General features: G+C 41.2%; 1 protein-coding gene across 2 annotated transcripts in view; it reads left to right on the top strand.

The window, feature by feature from the left end:
• CA10 (carbonic anhydrase 10) overlaps nt 1-26,445 on the top strand; it is a 497,444-nt gene that overhangs the window by 185,414 nt on the left and 285,585 nt on the right. For both annotated transcript variants that reach the window (XM_032428451.1, XM_032428452.1), the window contains one exon: nt 18,184-18,326. In XM_032428451.1, the coding sequence (XP_032284342.1) occupies nt 18,184-18,326 (143 nt within the window). The remainder of the gene's footprint in view (nt 1-18,183; nt 18,327-26,445) is intronic.

The following is a 26,445-nucleotide window of genomic DNA, read 5'->3' as shown; positions in this document are numbered from 1 at the left end:
CACAAGGGAGTGAGCAAAGGAAACAGACTCCCTGGGGAGGGAACGGGGCAGGAAGGAGGCTGCAAAGGCAGGTGAAGAGATGAGGAAAACCAATTTCACCTACCTCAAAATTTTGCAGAAGGCTAGCTCCACTTAGTTTGATCCTGATCCTTTGATGAATCGGTCCCAGGAAATGAGATTGCTAATCTCTGTGTTAAATGGCAGAACTAATTGGTGTGAGGAAAGAAAGAGCAAACTCAGCTTAGATGGATTTAACTTGCACCTTCTAGAAGATTCTGGTGCCCATGTGATCCAAGAGCCTGAGCCCTGCTGGAACTTCTTTTTGCAGCCCAGAGCGAGTCTGCCTTTGCTGAAACTGAATTCAGTGTCAGATGACAAAATCAAATGTGTGCCATCGGTTTCAGTTTGTCTTCAAAGAGACGGGAAGTCCCAGGGTGTCCTGGCAGGGACACTCACCCCTTCCTTGATGGAGCCCGGCAACCCTCCAGGGAGCTAATGCTCTGAGCGTCAGGACCTCAGACCTCCCGACACTTAAAATGCAGTCTCTTTTAAACATCAATCAGCATCGGAACCCTCCTGTTACTTGTTTCCACCTCTTTGGTTTTCCTTGAGATTGGAATGGATTTGTTAGCCAATTAGGATGAAAACCAGCCAATTAACTAAATCCCTATTAACTTCTCATGTCCAAGGGCAGGGATGAAAAGGAAGAATTCTTGCTCAATATATTGAGGTTCTTTATGTCTCCCATTTGGCAGTAGCTAAGTATGACCCCCATTTCTTTTCTTACAAGGGGAAGGTATCACCTGCATTTTATGCCTCGGTGTGCCCAGATCATCCCAGTTGGCCCAGAAATTTGGAAAGTGGGTACAGGGAGGCAGACAGGTTTTTTGGTTTTGGGGTTTTTTTTAATCATTTTTTTTTATCATTCCTACTTTCGAAACAGATGTGATAAGAAAATTAATCTCAGTTTAACAGAACAGAATTCTCTGGAAGGTTAAAATTTGGCCCAAATAAGCAGTCTTTGTGTTTTTTTTGTTTTGTTTTGTTTTAATTTTTTTTTTAATTGTGAAAGCACTACCTCTTTCTTGTAGAAAGCTTGGAACATACAAACGTACTTATGTATACATTAACAGTCACCTATAATTCCACTATCCAGAGATAACTTCTAGCCACCTTTTGGTTATTTTTTCCCCCTCCAGTACACATTGTTGTATATATTTGAAACAACATTCTATATAAAAATTTGCTGTATAGTTAAGATTTATGTTAACGACGGCACTTTTTTTTTTTTTTTTTTAAGATTTTATTTATTTGACAGAGAGAGTGAGAGAGCACAAGCAGGGAGAACAGTAGAGGGAGAGAGAGAAGCAGGCTCCCCGCCAAGTAGGGAGCCCGACGCGGGGCTCGATCCCAGGACCCTGAGATCATGACCTGAGCCGAAGGCAGACGCTTAACCATCTGAGCCACCCAGGCGCCCCTATGTGAACCCACCTAATTTTCTAAACCGTCCCCTAATATTGCTGCACATTTAGTTTGTTTCCAGCACTTCATTATTATAAATTATGTTCTGGTGAACATCTCTATGCAGAAGTCATTTTTTGGTTTTTAAATGCAGTTTATGGTTTCTAAAATAATGATGAGCGTGGACTCTGGTGAGGTGAGGGGAGGCTGCTGCAGAGGCAAGCCATGAAGAGGTGTGCTCTGCTTGCTGGCGGTTCCTGAGTCAGAGGCCGAGGGTTGGTCAAAACCTCATGGCCCAGTGTCTGATGTGTAGATTCTCACATGCAGAAACAGGAGAATCTTGGTATATCCACAGGTGAGCAGGCTATTGGAGCTGATTGGTATTTATAAAAATAGCATAGGCCGATAAATAAGCCATCATGACAATTTACTTTATAATGGGGAAATTAGGACCTCCCCGCTTCAGTAACAGAACTATTTCTCTCTTTTTTTTTTTTTCTTTCTTTCTTGAGATTAGAACACTTGGCAACGTTTATCCAAGGGTTGCTTGGACGACAAGGAGTTAGAACAAAAGACAGTGGATAAAATCGAGGGCTGAGCCCTGGTGAAATATTACTATCCCCACCAGGAGACAATTTTCCATGCCATTTTCCTGTGTCAAGGCAGGAAGCACAATGTGGGTGTTTCTGTTTTAGTCTTTCTTATTGACCCTTCAGTTGATAACGTTTTGCCCTTAGATCTGTCATTGTTCACAAGGCTGACCTTGTGAATCTGGTAGACTCACTTTCTCCATAACATAAATTAACATAAAATGTTAATTTTATCAGCTTATTTTTCCCATTCTTATGGTCTATGAGCAACCAGCATAGGAAGCACCTGGGCTGCTTGTTAATAATGAAGATCTCTGGACTCCACAGTAAATTTATTTAATCAGAATCTCTGGTATAGGAGTCCCCATTCAGCTCTTTTGATAAGCTCCCCATTTGATTGTTGTGTATCCTTAAAGATCAAGACTCAAAGTGAGTAAGCTCACCTGGTTTTTAAGGGGCACAGGTTCTGGAGCCAGACTTCTTGGCTTTGAATCCCAAGTTGACTACCTTCTGTCTATAAAACTTAAGCTCCCTCTGCCCCAGTCTCCTCACCTGTTAAATAGGGATAATGGTTGTATTCACATGATATGACTGTTGTGAGGATTCGATGAGTTAATATATATATAAACACTTAGAACAGGGCCTAAAGTGGAGTTAGCACTTGATAAAGGTTAATTATCCAGTCACTGCATTCATTAGCCAACTCTCCATAGAGCATCCTATAAAGAGCTTTGACTCTTCAGCCATCTTCCCGTTTCCCCTTCTTTTCGAACATTTATCTACCCCCCCATTTCCTCACTGAACTAGTATTAACTGAGTGCCTCCTCTACTCACAGCTTCTTGCTTTGCCCCAAAATTAATGCTTCATCACTATGCTAAGACTCCACTGGTGTCCCCTTATGGTGACCAGTAATCCATCGCCTCTGATTGCTTCTGGATTTGGGTATTGTGTCCTGCTTCCTAGAAGATCACAGAGAATTTTAAATGGTTGCCTTCTTCTGAGAGAAGAGGGTATACATTCTTATATTTGGTGACCCAGACTGCACAAGGGTTTTTGTTGACCTGCTAAATTGGTTTGTTGATGAAATTGTGTACCACTACACAGGAAGTAGCGGAGCTGCATTTTTTGAGAACATGCTTTATAAACTTTAAAGTGTTGCGGGTGCCTGGGTGGCTCAATTGGTTAAGCGACTGCGTTCAGCTCAGGTCATGATCCCAGAATCCTGGGATCAAGCCCCGCATCGGGCTCCCTGCTCAGCAGGGAGCCTGCTTCTCCCTCTGACCCTCTCCCCTCTCATGCTGTTTCTCTCTCTCTCTCTCTCTCTCAAATAAATAAATAAATAAATAAATAAATAAATAAATAAAATCTTAAAAAAAAATAAAGTGTTGCAAAAGTGAGGGCTTTGCTGATTTTTCTGATTTCCCAGTGCACAAAGGCAAGAAAGGCAGGAGGTGACAGCCTTATGACAGACCCAGAGCTGAGGTTGAGGCTGCTTACAGAGGAAACTTTTAAGGATGTGTTCACTGCTGATAAAATTTCTGAGCCGTCCTTGCTGACTCTCTTAGGCATTTGGGACCTTTAAAACTCAAATGCTCTTTTAATCTCTCATCACCATGAACTGGTGTTTCCTCGGGGCACTTCAAATTCTTCTCAGTGAAGACCAGGGAGCCGCCAACTATAATGAGGAAACTTCAGATTTTTGCTGTATCAAAAAGATGATGTTGGACTTTAATGTCCCAAGCCATTGATTCAAGAGAGTCTTCAAAGCTGGATCAGTCACTAAAAGAAAGCTTCACTTAGATCAGCCTGAATTTCTTTTGCTGCGCTGTCGTGGATCTCCTAGAGAGGCTGCAAGTTGGAGTATAGTTTGTTAAGTACCTCACTTTGTTTTCCTTAGGAAACAATAATAAAACAAAAGGCCAACATTCATGCTGTCTGTGTGAGTAAGCATTGCAACAAAGGTCTATTCCTTGCGTTTAGTACGTGAACTTGAGTTGTCCTGCCAGGAGAGCAAAACTGAAATTCAGAGAGCCAACTGGCCAAGAGAATGCTGGTCATTTGTAAACATATTGCAATGCAAACATGAATAATTAAGAAATTAAGAATGTTTAATGGTTTACAAAGCACTTCTGCATTCGTTTATTACTGAATCTTTATACGGTACCATGTGGAAATGAGAAATGCCTTCAAAATGGAAACATAAGTACCAGCAGAGTTTTTACATTCTAAAGCCTTGTTGACCAGTGTCAGGGTCTCCTGTGGTGGTAGTATTCTAGTCCTTCTTGCAATCTGATCATTTGATGTAGCCTTCAGTCCACCTTTCATGATTAGTACAAGGATGATCAAATGGCTGCCCCAGAGCTACACTTTTGAAAGCTCAGAACATACCACACTCACGGACATACAAATGAATAAAATGCTACTCTGTCTCTTTATTGGCTGACTCATGAAATTCTTTTATTCTCCTTCCTACTGCCCACTGCAGATCACTCATCTACTTTCTTCCTTTGATTTTGCATCTTGAATCATTCTTTTTTCTTTATTCCATGTGGCAAGCCAACTTTGGATTTTTGCCTTGATAAGAATACTATCAAATCCCCACTGTGTCTGGTATTCATGCTTCACTACCTGGATAAATAAGACCGTATCACCGGGATCAGGCCTTTTCTCCTACTTCATCCGGACAAAGTGATCAGACATGAAATAGACATTCTGAATAAATGCCTAATACTGAGCCTGTCATACAGGGGATGCTCAGTAAAATGACAGATCGCCCCATTCCTCACCCTTTGACTTCTCTTTCACTAGTATATATCAGATCTTGACTACTTTTTAGCCCTTTGTTTTTTATTCAAACAACATTGCCTAGGAATTTACTATATCCCAGGCACTGTGCTTAGTGATGGTGATTTAGAGACAGAATGTTTTCAAAAAATGTCCATTGTAATTGGGGGGACAGGCATGTACAAAATTGCAAGATACGAGTATTGGAAGATAGGAGTGCCCAAGTTGCATAGGGGTGGGACATGTGACTCCAGCAGGAAGAGTAGAAGATAGAGGGAGGAGCAGATGGGAAAAGCGAGCTGCATCTTGAAAGAGGAGAACGTGCTGTCTGCATGTGCCGTTGGGAAGGGCGTTCTAGGCATGGAGCCACTGCAGGCAGGGTATGTTAGTGGAACTGCAAGGAGCTTCCGAGGGCTGGGCATATGTTTGGGCACTGGGTGGCAATGAGTGTCAAAATACCACCAAATCTGTTTCCCTGCTGGTGTCTTTTCAAATACAAATCCTTTTCTTTAAAAGCCCCTTAGAGAGATTTAATCTTGGTCAGTCACTTCATGAATCATCTTTTATGAGCCTGGGCCCTGTAATCAAGTGCTGTGCTATGTTTGAGTTCCTGATCTTGAAGTGCTTGCTTCTACTTAGGAAATGATAATAATGCATTTGCAAAACAGTGAACAATATAGCCATGCATAGTTAAGTATGAAATGGTCTGGCATCGAACTGGCTTCCCTAGAAATCCAGAATGATGACCTTGAACAATAGAGAATAACTTAATGGAGGGATTGGGATTTAAATTAGGAATTGTAGAATGTGTAGGATTTTATTACAGGAAGGTCAAGAGAGAAAAGAAGAATAAAAACGTGGGATCTAAAAATTCTAACTCTTAGAAGAGAGTAGGGGCTGGGGAGTGGGGGAGTGGGGCCAAATAAGTCACAGGGTACATAGTTTCAGTTATGAGATGAATGCATTCCAGGCATCTAATGTATGGCATGGTGATTATTAATAATACTGTATTATATACATGAGATTTGCTAAGAAAGTAGATCTTAAGTGTTTTCAACATACACACACAAACTATGTGGATGCGTTAATTAACTTAGTTGTTGTAGCTATTTTATAATGTATATGTATATTAAATCATCAAATTATACACCTGAAAAAATCACATCATAATCCTAAATATATGCAATTTTTATTTGTCAGTCATATCTTAGTGAAGTTGGAGGGAAAAAAGCAGAGAAGTAGGAATGAGCACACTGTGTTGTTGAGGGTATAGAAATGAAGCAGAATGATGTGCATCGTTCATTCCATAAATTGTATTAAAGGACTGTAATATAACAAGCACTAGCAGGAAAATGGAATGCAAAGCAGACAGCACTGTCCTGCTCTCTCTCTTCCATCCATCCATTTGTGTATCTACCCATTTCATAAATAGTTATTGAGTGACTACTCTGTGCCAAGCATTGGGGATATAATGGTGGCATCAAATCAGAGTTCTAGGGCCACAAGGAAAAGTCTAGAGTAACCTAACCCTGACCCTTGCTGTGTTCTAAATTCTGTTGTGGACCACAGATCTGGCACAATTTCCAGACCTGGTTCTTCCTTGTGTGCTCAGCTGTCAGGCCATTTGTGAGATGAAATGGACCCTGGAGCTGGGGAATTTATTTAAGGAATTATTGCAGAGACTAAGGTACATGGCAGTGGGAACCTGGATTAGGCTAGAGGTACCAAGGATGGATAAGGGGCTTTTCAAGGCAAAGAACTCACCTAGAATTTGATTGTTCATAAGATTTTGACAGAGATCTACAGTTAGGGAGATGCCTGCATGATTTCTTGCCTACTAATAGGAAGCATGTTGATACAAAAGTCAAATAGAAAAGTTAAGAGGAGAAGTTAAATGTGTTAGTCAAGGAACTCTATCAGAGAAACTAAATCTGATGTCTCAGTAGAAAATACACTGCGGACATACTGGACAGTCCATCCTAGCACAAAATCAGGAGAAGACCAACAGACCATTTGTGTGTCTTTGTTCCCCGTTTAGTGACTGATTCCATTGTGTTTGGGCCCCAAGACTCACTGATGGCATGACGATTATTTCTCCTGATGTATCATGAAGATAACAGAGCCCTGTTATTTGTGCAGATGATAAAGAAAATGCCCTAAATACATGCCAAACTCAAGGCAGATTGGAACAGCTGGGGGTTTCTGTGGGATGACACAGATGTGGACCCAGTGAGATGTTTCAAAAGGCTGAGATACCTACCGCTGGGATGCGCTGAGGTGAGGCTCAGCTGATCTCCACACATCTGGGTAGTAGGGCTTTCCCCCTTTTGACATTTGTATAAGGGGTATGATTTTGTGCACCTACAGAGGGAGGGAGAGGGAAAAGAAGTTGTTTACACATTCAACTAGATCAAGGACAGTATAGTCCAAGATATCCAGATGTTTTGCAGGATTTTAAAAGCGTTTCACCGATGTTTGAATTTGTGGGAAATTGTTGCCAGATACTGGATTAGTGAACGTTTCTCAATTTCCAAAGGCTGAAGAAGATCAGCTACTTTCACTAGCAAAATGCTTCTTACCTGGTTTTCGATTCTCATGCCCCAGCTGGTTTCAACATTACTGATGTGTACTTCTTGAAGTCAAGAGGATGCAGCTTTCATCTAAATTTCAAGTAGGTTGTGTGGTTATTCAGAGACATCAGGCTGGTCATTTTCTTTGAAGTTGAATAGGCGGAAATAATTAATGGGCTGGTTTATTGACATGCATTGAGACATTCTTCTCTTTGTGGTTTCAATTACCAGCTTCAGTAGACTAATTTCAGATTTTATCTGAAGTACCAATAATTATATGGGGCAAGAAAAATTTCCACCAAATTACAATCGGATAATGCTTAACACCATTGTTAGGCTTAAATCTTAAACCTAAGACAGACACACAGGGCTTAATGCCTACGTAAACCAGACTGCGTTTTATGCCCTCCTGTGGGTTCTCAAGAACAAGTCATCCTGACTCACTGGCATATGAATTCTGAGAAAGCAAAATATTGAGGAGAAAATAATATTGGCTGCTTAGTTTCACTGAGCTCTGTGCTCGATATGGGATGTGGGAGTCAGACCTAGGTTCAAGTCACCACCAGCTCAGCTGTGTATTCGCTAAATGTCCTTGGTTAAACTACTCAATGCTCTGAGCTTTAGTTGTTCATCTATAACATGTTTAAATCTTGGGCAACTTACTTAATGTCTTTGTGCCTCAGATACCTATAAGACCTGGTAAGAATTAGGACAATAACAAGATCTACCTCCTAGATTATTAAATGAACTGATGAATGGGAAATGCCTAGTGTGGTGGCCAACACATGGTAAGCACTCAGTAGATGTGACTTTTATTAGTGGAACCAGGACCTAGTTCTCCTGACCCTAAATGCTATGCTATTTCTATCTCAGTGCCCTGTCTTCCAAGGAGTCCATTTTGGAGTTTTTTTGAATGTGCCCTTTGCACTTCTAGTGCTTTTTTGAGGAAAGAGGCAAGCACTGTCCTCTCTATCAGATATGATTCAAGTATACAACTACCTATCTTCATAGGTGGGTCAGATAGCCTCTAACGACCTGGTGTCCCCAAGAATACTACATCTATGTTCCGTATCTAGAATCACTAATCCTAGCAGGTTACCCTGGAGCTCAGGTATTTATGGTCCCCTAGAGGTAGCAAGGAAAGAGAGCAGGCTTTTTTTTTTTAAGATTTTATTTACTTATTTGACACAGAGAGAGAGAGTGCGCACAAGCAGGGGGAGAGGCAGAGGGAGAGAGAGAAGCAGGCTCTCCACTGAGCAGGGAGCCCAACGCAGGACTCAATTCCAAGACCCTGGGATCATGACCTGAGCCGAAGGCAGACGCTTAACAGACTGAGCCACCCAGCCGCCCCGAGAACAGGCTTTTTGATCAGGAAGTCTGATCTTATAAATTACCAGAAATGTTATTATACTCAAAACAACATGGCACTGACACAGAATAGGTGGAACAAGCTCGAAAGTCCAGAGGCAAATCTAATATATATGGAAACTTAGTATGTGATAAAGTAACATTTGTTTTGGTAGGGGAAGATGATTTATTTAATAAATAATGCTGGCATTATTCACTTTCTATCTGGGAAAATCTTAGACCACTGTCATAGCATATGCAAATTCATCTCTGATAGATTTTAAAAGTCAAATTATAAAAAGTATAATAATAAAAGTAGTTTTTAATAATTTAGAAAATATTTATACAATCTGTATTTGGAGATACAATCTTAAGTAATAGAGGAAACTCAGAAACCTTATAAAGAAATAGATCAATATATCCAACCACATAAAACTTAAAAAATCCCTATATAGAAATACCCAGAATGAGGTTAAAAGCTAGATAATAAGCAAGGAGAAAATGTTTACAGCACATGACAAAGAGTAAATGTTTCTACAGGTCAAATTACAACAAAAATTTATATAAAAATATAAATAACCCAGAGAAAAACGCATGAGGAATATTTTCAAAAGAGAAAAGCAAATAGCTCATGAACATGTGAGAGGATGCTCAACCTCAGCAGCAGTTAGGAAACGCAAATTAAATCAATGAGATCTCATTTTCCCTGTTAGATCTCCATAAATAAATAAACAAACAAATAAATAAGTAACATCCAGGGCTATGGAGATTATGGGGGAAAGGGACACACATGTAGCCAATAGGAGCATAAATATTTATAGACAGTGCCAGTATCTTTTAAAGGAACCTGGCAGCATCTATTAAAACATGTGCATACCTTGACTGGACAGTACTACCTTTAGGGATGTTTCCTGCCAAAACGAAAGCATTTGTGTGAAAAATATATGAAAAGCTCGGTAAAATAAGATGGAAATCACCCTACTCTCTCATCTAGGGAATGGTTGAGAAAAGTGAAGTACATCCAAACTATGGAAGCTCTGTCACCTAACACATGAATGAGAAGCTCTAGGGACCACTGACAGGGAGGACATCAGTGGCATATTGTTGCTTGAAACAAAAAGTCATTTTACAGGGGCGCCGGGGTGGCTCAGTGGGTCGAGCGTCTGATTCTAGATTTCGGCTCAGGTCATGATCTCAGGGTCATGAGATCAAGCCCCGTATTGGGCTCTGCACTGAGCATGGAGCCTGCTTGAGATTCTGTCTCTCCCTCTCCCTCTGCCCTTCCTCCCCACCCACCCCTGCCCCTGCAAATACGGGCGCTCTCTACATCAGTCAACCAATCAATAGTTTTACAAATAGAACCTCTATAAATATATGGATACATGTTTGGGCATGTATATGTGAGCTTAGTGAAAGATGCCTGACAAAAATGTTCACACCGATTACCTCAAGGTGTCCCTGGAAGGAAGAAGAGGGAGATAATTTCCCCTTGATCTGCACACTTGTGTATCGCTTCACCTGCTACCACACATGAATGATTTTTGTCTGGTTGTTTGCTCTAAAGAAAGGAACTGATCTCAAATTCTGGTCACTGTACTTACTAGCCAAATGACCTTGGAAAATCACGTAACTTCTCTAAGTCTTAAGTCTTACTTTTCTCATCTATAAAATAATGATAATAGTATCTCACAGAGTTGTAGGGAGGATTAGCAAGATGAGATATGTCAGGTTCGTGGCACAGAGATTGTGGTGCATGGTCAGCAAATGCAAATGCAAACCCCCTCTTCCTTCCTTTCACCCTCAAGTGATATGTCTTCAGAAATGCAAGCCAGTCCCCACCAACCCCAAACAAGTGGATGAAGGTCCTATACAAACAATTAATCCAACAACTTTGAAAAGCTAAATAAAAATGGTTGTCTTTGGAGTTAAAACCACTGTGAATGATTCATATTACTGCTCACTCCCCCATTCATCCAGACATTGAGTGTTATAGATTCGAGAAATAATTGCACGTGGCGCATTCCAGGTATGAAATTAACTGGTCAGCCCTTTGATCTGGACAGCTCCCCGCTCTGAATCCAGGTTGGGTTGTGTGGGCATCTGAAAGCTGCCTCTCCCCACTCTGCTGCCGGGATCCCTCACCTTTTCCCTCTCTGGAAGGCTGCAGTGGTGGAACCAGGGTCGGGGGCCACAACATCCTCCAGGATCCCCTCACTGGACCCCTTCTCCAACCCTCATGGAATACTTATTATAAAAACCACATAATGCTAGACCTTTGATAAACATGTTCCCACTTAATCTTCCCAGCACCTCTGTGAAGTAACTCTCACCCCCATTTTATAAATGGAGGAACTGAGACTACAGAAGTTTAGCCATCTATTCAAGGTTCCGTGGTGAGGATATGGTAGCTCATGATCTTTCTCCTATACAATAATAACCCCCCAAATCGGAGAAGTTAGAAGAGCCAGTGGCTTAAACTCTCTCTCTGCATAATAGTTATTCAGATTCCAGTGATAGTGCATCTTGGGTGCTAAGAATGGCAAGTTTCTCTGTGTGAGGAAGAACTTCTGGCTTTTAAGTAGTTCTAAGATTTTTGTGGCTTGCAGCCTCTAGTCATATTTGCAGGCTGAACTCCAATATCCCCTCTAGTAGGAAGGCTTATCCTAGCACCTGAGGAAAGGGTCAGAGTCAGTTTACTCCCCTCTCTGCATTTAAGCTTTAATATGAACACTCCTTAATTGTAACACTTACCATGTTTTATGATAACTGTTAGCATGCCTATCTTCCCACCGTATGGGGTGTACTTAAGAGTGGGGGCATTTTTTTTAATCTGACTCAGTGGAGATGTTTCATTAATTTGCAGATGAATGCACAGCTTAATGATTATGTGTTAAGTAGGTTACTTTGCAACTCCTGAGAGGTCACCAAGTGAGAGAATGGGAAGCCCTTGTTAGATGCCCTTTATGAAATATGGATCAGAGGCCCAGCAATGGAAGAAGAATCCAGAAGCAAAAGAGTTATTCAAACGCTATTCCTCCTATGAAATAAATCTGAAATCAGAAAGGGGCCAAAAGCCTGCAGCAGTGGGTATTTTAAACATGCTTATTAATAATGGCTCAAAGTAGAGATTTATTACAGTTGAGAATAGGGAAAGGGACAGTAAATCAGCATTGGTGAGGAAAAGAGCAAGGGAAAGATACGAGTTCTTATTTAAAATGTATTCATGTGCTTTATAACCCTAAAGTAGAGATTGCTATATTGAAGTGGAAGGCTTTATTTGTAGGATTGAATTCACCAAAGATACGTTTTATGCCAGTATTCATTTTCCCATCTTTCATTTGCTTTCCTTTGGCCAAAAAGTTGGGGACTTAGTTTATTGCTTGAAAGCAAGAAAAGATTGCCTTGGCGGAGTCTCTTCATGAAAATATTCCTTGCTTCAAATGGTGACTTGTAAAGCGCTCATTGGATCCTAGGAAAAATGCTATTTTATTGACACATATGTTGAAGAGAATAGTTTTTAAAACATTCAATTAGTTCTGCCTTTGAAATAGAATTTAAACAAATCCAAAGCAATAGGATTAAATTCACATAAAAACCCAACTGTTGCTTGGGAACCGATTCTTTTCCCACTCAAACTACTCTAAGGATAATCAAGCTCATTCTTGGCTGTATTCCAGCCAAGGCAAATACATGCTTTTAATTCATCAATCAATTCATGGTACTCCTGTGCCTAAAACTCTCAGTGGCTTTCTAATACATTAAAGTACAAACTCCTCACTGAAACATCTGTCCCTTGTCTACCCAGCCAACCTCATCTCCTCTTTCTTTCTCTCTCATCTGGTTCATCAGGTTCAAGTTAACTGGCTTCCTCTTGTTCCTTGAACACACGAGGCTCTTCTCTGCCAAGACCAGTCTGCTCCTCTGCCTTGGACACACTTTTCCCTGCCATTCTTCAGGCACGACTCCTCTCAATTCTTCCACTGCTACTAGATGTCACTTCCAGAGAAATTATCCCTGACGATTCTAGGTTATTTCCCTACCCATGCTTTATTCTATAATCCATTTTCATCTTTTTTTAAAAAAAATTTGTATTTATTTATTTTAGAGAGAGAGTGAGTGAGAGATAGCACGAGTTGGGGGAGGGGCAGAGGGACAAGCAGCCCAACAACGATTCGGAGCTCGATCCCAGGACTCTGGGATCATGACCCCAGCCAAAGGCAGATGCTTAACCAACTGAGCCACCCTGGCGCCCCAGTTCATTGGCCATCTTGATTGTCTCTACAGCGTGCTGACCGGAACTGCTAACTACGTGGATAAACATATGCAAGTGTGGAGATAAACAGTGTCTCCCATATTCCCCGCTAGACTGCAAGATCCCTGAGAGCAGGAGCTGTTTTCATTCATTGCTGAACTACCCAGAACTGATAACAGGGCCTGGTACATAATAGGTCCTCAGCAAATATTTGCTGCATGAATTCTTGGTGTCAAGCCTAATGCCTGGCATGTCATAGGCTGTCAGTAAACACTTTTTAAGTGAGTTTGTCTTGCTCCCATAGGATTTAGCAAATTCACATAAGCTGCATGAATTAATTCCCAGTGCCAAACTCCCTGCCCACACCAACATGGTGTCTGCAAAATTTGCTGAGACAAGAAATGAAAATTCAGGACACATGAATAAAGAGGATGCCTAAGAGCTCAGACAGACTCTGGGCATCATCTCTAGGACAAAAAAAAAAAAAATGTCCCAGGGCAAATTTTAACTCTCAATATCGGACTCGAGTTCTCTGGTTCCTTGCTCTCCTAATCTGTTTCTTGTTTCGGTGAGAACTTTTCCATTTTTGTATGGGGGTTACCATGATGTATTAATAACTAAACTGGGGATTTTTTTGGTTCACTGGTTTTGAACAAGCAGCTGATAGGTTTTGCTTTGGGTTTTCCAAGGCTCATATTTTAAGCAGCCGAAATCCCAGTCACTGGGCATCTTTCATAGCTTGCTGGACCCAGAGCCAAGAGACTCTTCGGGATTTGTAGTTTATGGTAACAACACAACATTGCCATGGGGGAGATGTTTTGGCAAAATAGCACATAGCTGTGATGCAGCTGTTAAGAGCCATTGTTTGAGCTCTGCAGAAATTAATTTGCAAAAATATCCAGGTCTGTTGTGTGTTCTAGTTTATATGTAAATTAGAAGACTGTGGGAAAAGGATGCCAGGGATGATGGCATTCAAACAGTTTCAGACCAGTTGTCCATTAATTGGTTAGAGTGACTCTCGCTCAGTTTTACTTTATTTACATTTGTGGGGTTTTTTTCTTAACAATACGTTGCGCCAGTTGAGCTAGAAAAAGACACAGCATTAGCCAATAAGCCATAATAATGGATGCTTTTAAAAATGACAGAGAGCTTTAAAAATTTGATTTATTGGGACAGTCATGGAAACTAAGAGAAAAAGAATTCAACAGTGATTCTCTAAATTTGGAAGTAGAAGCCACATATAGCACCCCTCGATGCCACCTCTGCTCCCAGGGGTGATATGTGTGTTTATCAACCTGAAGGATCAGTAACATGGAGGATAGTTAAGTATCAGAATCCTGGGGATAATGTTCTGCACAAATCCAGAGGGAGAGCTTCTTACTCTAAATCTTGAAGCCTTCATTCACACATCCAGCCTTGCTGTGCAGGTGAAATCTGCTGGCTTGCTCCCATGCCGCAGGAATCATGGAGTCTCCATGCCCTCCTGTTTCCAGATGCTTCCTCCTAATGCATTTCGCTAGAATAGATTACACCACATTTGCAGACATCTGAGTCCGGTCCTTTTGGCACCTAAGTTCCCTAAACTAGTTTTGACACCTTCGTTATCGTGCCAACACTTAACACGGATTCTAAAACCATTGGCTTCTTTCATCTGGACTAGAACCTTCCCCAGCCCAGCTGGCCCCAGGACACCAACCCCTGGAGCTGCTCTTCATGAGCAGTCAGCCCCATTAGATCTCCTCGAGGGCCCTGCAGAGGAGACCCAAGCACCTCCTCTCTTGCCTGGATTGAAGACTTTGTATCTAACACACCCATCGTTGCATGGCTTTTTAAAAATCTGAATCTTGTTTGCAATGGTTGACGTTCAAAGCAGGTCAGTTTGAACCTTTGCACTTGAAATTTATTTCAACTGGAAAATAGGCACTGATGTTACTTTGGATTTGCCAAAAGAGAAACGGGAGCAGAGTCTTACAATGGCCAAGGCAACACTTAGCTCTGACACTCCTTGGCTCCAATAATCTGCCTTCGTGTGGAGCCTGCTGGGAAGGAAGGACTTGACCCTCTGCTGCTAAGGCCTTAATTTCATGTATGTGTTCAGGCCAGATGATCTGTAAGGTGGCTTCTATTTCTGAAAGACGGTGAATTCATGGCTGATTTGAAAATGAGCAGTCCAGTAGTGAGCAAACTTAGGTAGCCCTTCAGGGGTGGAGCTAATGAATGGGGGGTGAGGGGCTCTCAGCTGTTCCTCCGTCATCTGAGCAGGTGGTGGGAACCAGACACATAGGCCTCGACAGTGAAGTGGGAGTATAAAACCCTGAAACTCTTTGTCATAAAGAATGGCATGCCCAATAAAAGCCAAGGCAGATGTTTGCATAAAGTTTCTGTTGTTTGTGTTTTTGTGGGGGTGCTTTTGGGGTGTGAAGTTTATTAGGCCCCGCAGCATCTGCCTCCCTGTGTTGCCATATATTAGCAGTCTTGCAACCCATTTATAGGGTTGGAATTATTTTTGGTAATGATTTTCAAGGGAATAGATGAGATGCAACCTGCACTTAGCTCTCACTACATTTATGATGCAGCTGCCTTCTGGGGAAAGCCCCCAGACATCATAGATGGCCCCGCTGTCAAAGAGGTGATGGTCTCACAGAGTTTTAAAGATCAAAGGGGGCTGTATTAGTTTCCTGCTGTGGCTATAACAAGGAACTACAACTTAGTGACTTAACACACCACAAAGTTATTATCTTATAGTTCTGGGGGTGAGAAGCCCAAAATGAACGTTGGGGGTCAGTATGCCAGGGTTCTTTCTGGAGGCTCTAGGGGGGAGAATCCCTTGCTTCGCCCATTCCAGCTTCTAGAGGTCACCTTGGCTTATATCCCCTTCCTCCATCTTCAATGCCAGTGTCTTCTGTCCTCTCTTTCCACCCCAAGATCTTTTCTCTATGCCTCTGACCCTCCTACACCTCTCTCTTAAAAAAGACCCTTGGGATTACATTGGGCCCACTCAGACAATCAAGGATAATCTACTCATCTCAGTACCCTTAACTTAATCATTTCTGCACAGTACCGTTTGTTATGGAAGGTAACATCTTAGGATGTGAACATCTTTGAAGGAGGACCATTATTCAGCCTACCACACAGGCTATAGAGACCAAACCAAAGCCCAAAAGATAAATGATTTATCTAATCTGGGGCAGGGCCATAGCCGTATCCCTGGCATCCTCACATCTGCCATGTTTATGTGCATCACTGACAAAGATGGGTAGGAGCAGACACTGATGGGGACTTTATTTGCATAACAAGCTGAATGATTGGGGAATAAGTATAGGATTGTCAGTGATTTAAAAATAGCAGTTTAGAGGAGACAGAAGTTATATTTTTAAAAATACATGTTTAATTCAAGAGCTTCCTTAAACATTATCATTTGGCTGGGGCATGCTACCTTCTAAAGATGTTAAATGACTTGCAGGGATAACATAACTTAAATAATGATGGGAAATGAAAGTGCCAAGGAACACATGTACAGGTTCTTCTTTTCTTTCTACCCCACCCCCTCTGCTTCTCTTTCTCCCTTTATTACTCTACCCGTGGCTGCCATTTGAAAATCAGTTAGAGATAGAACCCCAATTCAAACTCCTTAAACCAAAAGGAATGGAACCACCCAGTGGGCTTATTGCCATGGGTTCAGCCAAATTAAGTATTTGCCATATTTCACAAGGAAGTCCCCCCCTTATTCTGGTGTTGAAACATTCTTCTAAGAATCTGAGGAACTTGTTTTTGGTTTTCCTCCCACTTCTGCCCAACAACGGCCTGTAACAAATAAAAGGTTGGTAGAATTTTAGATTTCAATGGTACTAGACATACCATCCAGCTCGATTCTTCTCCTGAATTATGGGTCTTTTATAGAGTCTCTTCGGCAGGTATTTGCACTACTCCTCTCTTGCCTCAATTTTCTCCATCCATGACATGAGAAGGAATGATGGCTGCTTAAAGTAAAGGCTGAATTAAATTTGAGTTCCTGAGAGGACAGGTGCATTTGAGAGGGTTGTGACTTGATTGTTAGGTTCATCTACTCTAGGAATCACTCCCTAACTCCACTACCACTATATCAGGGTTCGGTGCCCCTCACCTAGAGATTCATAACCCACTCACCTCGTTCTGCAACCCTCCAAGCCCCCCCACCCCCCACAGTGTGGTAGTCATACATATCTGCCTTACTTGAAATTCACCTAACCCAGGGCTGGACATGCAACAGGAACTCACTGTGCTGTTCATGGACACTGTGGATGGATGAGTGAGTGATAACCATATAAGCTCTTGGCCACATATTGGACACATGGATCCAGAGCCTCGGTGGAAATACTGAGCACAGGGGAAGGGGGCAGGAAAAAGCTGAAGATATAGTCTGTGATCTTCACTGACATAAAATTAGTTATTGGTTCCCCCTGCTCTGCTAACTTTCTTAAACAGAAGATAACTGGAAATCGCCTTAGAAATTTATTTTCATAGATGTTTTAATGGGTCACGGAAGATGAGTAGATGATTCCCCTTTGGATATTTGCACCCAGCACTCCATTTTTTTCCTGCCTATCAAATGAACACATTCTTAAGCTGCTGGTACATTAGGTTAGTGACAGTGCTGGATTAAACAAAGACAAAGTCATTTTGCCAAGCTCCTGTCTGGCATTGACTGGGGGTCATAAAAGTCATTCATTCCCTCAGTTTAGTTTTGACAGCCCACAGAATAACACCTTGTATATGTCAAATGCTACTTTCTTTTAAAAGCTTTAAATACCTTCTATATAGAGCAAGGGTGATTCCCATATCATTCCTGCCACACGGAAAAGCAGAGCATCAGCTCAGGAATTACTAAATATTTGGTGTGCTTCAAAAGATGATGTGGGTGGACTACACCTTCTTCCCATTAAGGCATTAATGCTAACTGTACTCATCAAAGAGGCCCCAAGATGAGTGGGTCTGAAACAAGAAAATCTGAAGGTAAAACTTAGAGAAATGGACCACAATCCAGGCCAAGAAAATACCCTAGTGACACCCAAGGATCTCTATGGGTGGGAAACATCAGGTTGCTCTCTCCGATGTCACCACTTTGGTGCCATGGCTCTTTTTGCATTGTTTCTCGAACCTTCCACCCAGACTAATTCTACAATTTCTTTCTGTTTCTAGTTCCTTCTTTCTGGGGATTGGTGAACTCAGCTTGGAATCTTTGCTCTGTGGGGAAACGGCAGTCACCGGTCAACATAGAGACCAGTCACATGATCTTCGACCCCTTTCTGACTCCCCTTCGCATCAACACTGGGGGCAGGAAGGTAAGCAGCCATGTTGCTTCCATTGCGAAGTTAAGGACGCCGGGAGATGCTGATTCTGAAAGCTAGTCTTCCGGGTCTCCATCTCTGTGATGAGTTTGTCTTTCCATCTAGGAGTAAAATCACAGACCTCAGGCCTACTGCCAACCAATATAATTATGTCTAAATGGTGCTTTCTCTCCTTAGCTAGTCAAACCCTCATGCTTCTAATTACTTTGTAACCCCTGGAGGTTGCCCGAGGCCCTATCCCTTGGTACCCCATGAAGGTCAGAAAGCAATGTTGCGTGCGTCCCAAGCATATCACGCTGGGAAAATCCCTCCTCTCAGAAACCTCTTTACTGGGGCTTCTTTTAACCTCAACAAAGTGGGGGGGAAATTGTTTTAACAAACGTAAAGTCAGAAATGTATCATCTTGGAAGGAAAAACAAACAATCACCTTAGATGATTTATAAGAAAATCAATAATTAATCTTTCTAGGGGAATCTTGGCTGGCTAAGAATCCTAGCTCCTGCCCAGAAATGCTGAGTTATGCTTTGTGATTCTCACACCAGCGTCCCTCCTTCCCCCACCGCACCCCGCGATGTGCTCCTCCTTAATTTTCGGAAGGACATAATGCATGTGGGGTCTTCTTGTTGCTGGACTCTAGCATTTCTCTTGTGGGTTAATTTCTTTTTGGCTACCTTTTACTGTTGAGTAGTTCATTGAAGGTGGGAAATACACACACACAGCAAATTGTGTTTGAAGGTGATTTAGTTATTGTGAACTCAAGAGGAATGGAAAATCATTTGTGTCCAAGAAATTGGGAATAAAATTATGGACAACTTTTGTTACTGCTGGCAGCCGATTCTCCAGGGTTTGCGTTCCTTGGGCTCTGCTCTCTACTTACACGGTCTGTTTGCCTTACTTACCATGGAGTTTGTTAGACAGTTTTTCCCCTTCTGATATATCGGAATGTATTTTTTCCTATTATATAACTGTCACCGAAAAACCAACGAAACAAACAAACCCAAAGTCCGATGACTGTTTTTGGAGATGTTAGTGACTTTGACTCAGGTCACAAAGCGGGTTTTAAAAGGCATTGCACGTAATTGAGACTATTTCTCTATGTAGTGTTTGTGTTCTATTTTAAATACGTCTTGAGAAGCATTTTTCTAGAAAAGTCCTATGTAGGTCATGTAGTTTATTGCTCTGATTCCATAGAAATTAACCTATCCAAATTATCATTCCATTTGAAGTTTTATTTTTATAAACTCTAAAGGGAACTTGCCATGGTTTCTACATACACCTCTCTCCTTCAAGTCATGAGCATGGGCAGGCTCACTGACCAGGATTCAGAAAGGGCAAGTTGCAGTTTTGACTTTTCAATCATTCTTTCCTTCTTGGAGAGGGTGATGGAGGGAATAATTGTATTCTAGACAAAGTGAGAAGCAGTAAAAATGCAGAATGAGGGCCCGAAATCAGCTACAAGATGGACCAGCAAGACTGAAGCACAGAGATCAAAGAGGAGGAGGAGGGAGGTAAGGATGGAAAAGGAAGATGGGGCCAAATCTAGAGGCTGTGTTAAGGAACCGGATCTTTTTCCTGAGTTATAGCAAGCAATTGAAGCATTTTTAGGTTAAGAGTACGTTGGACATGGGATGAGAAAGGTGGCAAGCTAACGTATATAATGGACACATAATTTTCACTTTTCCATCAGCCCATCTTAGAGGAAAATATTGATGTGAAAGAGAAAAATAATTAATTCAAGATACTTCTCCCTAAAATTTATTGGGAAAGAAGAGATGGGGGGGATAGCCTGATGTTAAAAAGCACTGATGTTTTGGTTTGGTATTTTTTTTGTTGTTGACAGAGATTTTTTTTTTTTATATTTCCAATTCAGTAAAGTGTACCTGATCCAAATCAATTTTCAAATGCATTGGAGTTTGGAATTTTGGAAACATTTACTTTCGACGATGTAAATATTTACATCTGGCACGATTTGTGTTGTCAGCTGTTTGAAGAGCTGAGGACTGTCTGATGGTTTCCTTTGCATTAGCGAAAGGTGGAAAATAAAATATAGATGGTAGGAGGATAAACTAACTGGTAATGAAATGTCTAAACGTGATAGACAATAGCTAAATCATGTTTGCCAGCTTTTTAAAGGTGGTGTTTAATGAGTTGGAGACTTATTTTGGAAGTGAGTATTCAAATCACTGCTGTGAATTTAGTTTTGCCTTGAAGAAATGTGTATCCAAACCAAAAGGTTTAAAGACCACCCTGTAAGACTGGGAGGTTTTGTAGAATGTGGGCAAGGTGCCACGTTGTGAAGTCTGAGATCTGCTGGGTATCAGCATGTTAAATGCATCCCAGTCATTATGTGTTTAATGTCACATTCTTATCCATGAACATGATTTCTGCTTGTGTTTCAGTGAAACTCATGCCCAGACCCATGAAGCAGCGTTGCTGCAATCTCGGACTTGTGTTGCTGTGTTTGTTTTAATGTGTCTGACCTGGCGTGGGGCTCAAATCATGAATTAAGGGCTTATCTTAGCATGAGCAAGGGCTGAAATTCAACCTGAATGCAAAAATACAAAGAATAATAATAGTTAGATGTCAATCAAAACATATTGTGTCTTGGATAACAAAGTATATTCATTATACTTGAATAATGGTATTTCTTTTACTTTTTTAGGTTGCTTCTTTTCAGTGGTAATTCTTAAGCAATGTTTGGGTTGTTGTTGTTTTTTCTTGAAGGAGAGTGTTTTTTTTTTTAACCTAGTTGTTCATATCTGACACATAGGACTCTTATGGACAAAATTTTAAATAACTGTGCTTTTCAAACAATACTCACTTAAGGTTGGGTTGTGTATGGTCATAAGAATCTTACCTTGGAATCAGTCTCCCACCCTTGACCCCATTCAACTTAACTCCTAGTAGTCTAAACATTTTTTTTTAATCTTGGAGCTAATGAATCTCTTCTAGAGAAAGCTACTGAGTCAACTCAGGAATTAGAGTAGGCAGGTGGAGATAATTCTTCCTTCACGGTCTCAGATCATTTAAAATCCCTGTATGTGGGAAATTGGATTCTGACAACTGGTATTTTAAGCTCAGTTCAAGCCTGATTGACTGTTTTAAAGATGGAGACGGTTGGTAGTCAATGGACTTGTACAAATTCACATATATTTTTACCTTCCTTGTCTTTTTCCTCACGCCAAAGTGAGTATACGTTAAGTGTTTGTGTATTAAATTCTGTGTGCTATTCACCTAAGTAAGCTTCTTGGTGTAATTTGAAAATAACAGCGTAGAGTGTGAATGTTACTGAACAGCAAAATCTGAATGGCCTGGCTTGATCATTTGGGGATATAGTAGTTCCTCTAGATATTTGTCTGGAGCATTCTCTGATACAGGTGGGTGCTGAAGGGTTTCTGGATTAAGAGGTGAGGTTAGTGTTCATGGAAGAGATATGGTTTGTAGATAACCTCTCTGCTGATCTGAAACATCTAAAAGAAGAAAAAACATGTTAAAACTGAGTCTAAAATCACTTGCTGATCCTACCATTTTAACCAAAAATCAGTTCCGGCATCCTTCCCCATCTTTTAGGTCTTTTAATAAAATGGACATCTCAGTAGTCAGTGACACGGGCATTGCTCATGAGAATTAAATATAAAAGGTAACCTCTAAAGTCATTCACTTAATGATCCCTATGTATTTAAAAAGCACCCATGCTATGCATAGAAAAGAGACCAAGATTAAGAGTAATATTGTTTCTTTCAACTTTTCTAAATCTTCTAGATTTTCTGTAACAAGCTTGCATTAATTTAATAATCTGAAAAACACCCATAGATTTTTAATTCATCCCTTCATTTTAGGCAAAAATACAGAGTTGACAAATATGGTAGATGGAATAATGCCCTCTCCTAAAGATATGTATATCCTAATCCCCAGAACTTATAACTATGATATCTTACATGGCACGAGGTATCTTGAAGATGTGATTAAGGTAAGCATCTTAAAATGGGAAGATCATCCTCTATTATCCTGATGGGCCCAATGCAGTCACAGCGTTCTTATAAGGAACAGACAGAGGCAGGAAAGTCCAAGGCAGAGAAGGAGATGTGACAAAGGAAGCAAGATCAGGGTTATGCATTGTCATGAGCCAAAAGAATATGGGCAGCCTCCAGAAACTGGAAAAGGGCAAAGAAACAGTTTCTTCCCTAGAGTCTCCAGAAGGAACACAGCCCTGCTAAAACCTGGATTTTAGCCCAGCAAAACTGATTTTTGACCTCTGACTCCCAGAATGTAAGATGACCCTTTCAAGGAGACTGGTTGCAGCTCATGCAACCGCAGGGATGGAGCTGAGGACGAAAGACCCCAGCTGCACTCCTCGCTACCCCCACTTTGCCAGGCTCCCTCTGGGGAGAAGTCAGAGACCAAGACAAAACTGTTGATTCAGTCTACCTAAGCCAGCCTCCAGGCCACAGGGCAAGGTGAAGATAGATTTGAAGGGGCAAGAAGAAGACATCCTACGCAAGGCTATACCCTTTATCTACATGACCATTTGCAAATTTCCCATTAAATGAATATGAGGTAATAAAATTCATCATTACTTATAAAATTAGGTACAAATGTCTCAACCTGTCGTTCATAGTCCTTGCAATATGGCCCTAAATCTCCCCTCCAGAGCTTTATTCCTCTTACATCTTATGCCTACGTTTTGTTCCCAGTGAGACTGTGATACTTTATTCTTAATTGACTGTATCGCACCTTTCCCTGTGATCTGCGCTTTGGCCACAGTGTAGCCCTTCACCTGACGTGCCTCTGTACCTCGGCACTCCCCATCCCTACCTTTTTATTATTCAACCTCTCTGGCACCAGTGCTGCCTCCGCCATGATGCTCCCCTTGATGTCTTTCATGACTGGTGAAATCCCTCTTCATTTGCCTCTTTAAGTGACTTGCTTATATTTCATTTAGGACCTGGACCTTGGCCTGTAGTATATTAGTCTTACTTGCCTCATCTCCCCATCTTAGATTAAGGGCTCCTCATGATAAATGCGCTTTCATATTTTCATTTTATATCCCTGAGGTTATCTGTGATGAGGCTGGTTGATTTGAACTGAACCAAGATTATCTTTGATCACCAAACCAAAGGTTTATGTGGAATTAGTGAAAAGTTGCTTTGACTTAAGGTGGGAAACATATGAGAAAGTCCCATGATGAAAAGTAACCTTGCCATCAACAGAATCTGCCATTAGAGACTAATTTTCGATTATTGTACTTTTCCTGAAACTTGGTCGAAATATGTTGAAAAAAATAGTGACTGTGAATTGGTTGGGTGCCTAAAATCTTATCACTTCTCTATTTTTTAAATTTCCACCATGAGCCTGATAGCAAAATTTAGTTGACCACAATTAATCATTGCAGTGTCTACATTGCTATGTTTAGAAACCTTTTATGAGTAAGGCATTTATATTCCTTCAAGGACTTCACGATATATTAGGGGAGAAAATATAGATATACAGAAATTAAATCACAGTAGCTGATTTAAATAACTATTTGAGATAATAGTGGAAGAGAACCTAAGGAAACAATGAAATGATTAATTAGCAAATCAATCATTTTGACATTAATATTTAAGGGTGGTAAGAAGTTGGGTTGGCTGAACCAGGCTCTATGGAGGTGCTAGAGTGTGAGCTAGCATGGACAGGTCGGTGGAATGAAATACTGTTTGCAGGAGGGTCTTTAAATGTTAGTCGTTCTGGCCCCACATGTAAAAGATTAAAGAAAATGTAAGGATAGATCCATTTTGCCATCTAAATATGTTACCGTGGTGCTGGTTTTTATCGCATAACTGATATTAAACTTTCAATGGTAAGTATTCTTTCCCATTTGGAACTCATTAGCTATCTTTAAGTACCACGGGTCTTTTTATACTGAAGCTCTGGTATGGAAATGACACCTATAATTTTACATGTGCTTGTGGGACACAGTAGATCTCCAAGAGCTGATGAAGAAGTGAATGTAATTCTTAATCATTTGTATTTTGTGGTTTGATAAGTTTTTTGACTTGCCATACTGACAATATCCTTTCTCAGAAGGAAACAATAAAGGGTCTCTTTGTTTGACTCTAATTCTAACCAACAAGGAAAAGCAGCTCGGTGATATGGAATGGACAGTAAAATTCTGGAAGAAAGTGGATGTATTATCTTAGAAAATACGGTATTCCAAAGTAAAAAAAAAAAAAAAAAAAAGAATGCTAATAAGCATTGTCAGACATGGATCCTAAAACCTTCAAAAGGCAGATTTTTGAACTATCATAGTTAAAGTAGATGTGATCTCTCTGCCTCATGGAAGGTAACTCTAGATGACGAAGAAGCTCTTAAAAATGAAATTATGGCAATACAATTACAAATGATGATACCTCAAAAAAAGGAAGTGGTAGGAGCTAAGGCTACAGATGTGACTGCACAGGGAGTTTTGCCAAAAATAATGTTTTTAAATGGCAGGGAAGAGATGTGAGAGAAAGGGCTTTATAGCCGAGGAGGGGGATGAAAGTGGAAGGAACCTGTGAAAATCATTTCAGGGAGAATAAGGTCCAGAATGAGTTTAGGGTGGCAGAACGAGAAGGTCTTTTAAAGTTACAGTTACAGGGAGAAGGAACATTAAGACAATATAGACCTTTGTTTGGGGGGTTGGGAGGGATAGATACCCACAGATGTGCTGCTCTGGTTTGGATTTTAGGTTTACCACTAACCACCCAAATATGAGAAGCCTAACCTCTCTGAGCTTCAGTTCCCTCCTCTGTAAAAGAGAGATCGTAATTGTACCCACCTTGCAGGGTGTGGTGGTTGTGGTGGAGGGAATTACATGAAGTAACACACTTAGTAGGCAGGTGGCCGTTCGAGTTCTCAGGCTGGCAGCTGTCGGAGAAGGAGATGTGCCACAGTTGTTAGTTACTGCCTTCATCCCTTCGGGCTGCAGGAACAAACTGTCACTGACGGGGTGGCTTCTAAAGAATGGACTTCACGGTGTTGGAGGCTGGGAAGTCCAAGATCAAGGCAGGGGCATGGTCGCATTCCGGGGAGGGCCCCCGTCCTGGTTTACAGCCGGCGCCTTCTTGCTGAGTCCCCACGTGGTGTGAGCGGCCAGGGGGCTCTGTGGGGCATCTTTTCTAGGGGCACCAGCCCGGATCAGGAGGGCTCTGCCCTTATGACCTAATCACCTCCCAAAGGCCCCACCTCTTAATACCCCACCTCAGGGATTGGGATTTGAACATATGAACTTTCAGACCATGGTAACTACCATCAGAGATGTGGCCATTAGCGAGAAAACACAACATAATCCTACCAGAGTTTCTCCATCAAAGAAACTAATACTCACTTTAGAATCCGTAACATATATGCTGAGAGGTGACGTGGATGACAGAATATGAATCCAGAACCACCTTGCCAGCAACCCGTATCCAAGAGTTTGAAATTCAGTATGCATGAAGGTAAAGCTTTCCTCTCAGGCCCATCTTTATAAAAAGCTGCACAGATTCAGAGTGGGCTGGATTTGTTGTAAAATCACTACATGCGAAAAAAGTAGAGGAAGTTAATGGATAATGTGATCGGCATGAGTAAATAGCACAGGGAAGATGCCAAGAGACGAATTCAACCTAATTACATAGTACATAAGGTACTCCTCCGTAAGTGAGGTCATTGTCCTATAATAACCTTCAGGGAGAATAGAGTACCTGGGATACTGCGGTCAGATCCCTCAGTACTGATGGTTAGAATAACTAATGGAAAAGATGTTGACAAAGGGAAATGCAGAAAAAGGGGAACAAAGTAGTGATGAGAAGAATGAACCATTCTGTACGTTTTGTATTCAATTCTTTCTGAAAGGATGACATTTTAAGATATAATTACAGGCGCCTTCTAATTATACCTGTCCTGTGCAGCCTCAGACACCGAAAACTAGTGCTGGTGTTTGGAAATGGCATGAACCAGACTTTATTTCAAAATAAGAGCTCAAGCCATGTGAAGGGTGAATGACCTCCATGTGTTACATTGAGAACCCCAGCACAAAAAGAGTTCCAGCAGGCACTGAAGTCCACGTGCTACTCTAGAACGAGCTCAAGCATCAGACGTCAGCCTTGACCTG

The sequence above is a fragment of the Phoca vitulina genome, unplaced genomic scaffold (genome assembly GCF_004348235.1).
Source record: "Phoca vitulina isolate PV1807 unplaced genomic scaffold, GSC_HSeal_1.0 scaffold40, whole genome shotgun sequence".
NCBI lineage: Eukaryota > Metazoa > Chordata > Mammalia > Carnivora > Phocidae > Phoca > Phoca vitulina.
The sequence above is the reverse complement of the archived record's forward strand: the minus strand, read 5'-3'. Positions and strand labels throughout refer to the sequence as shown.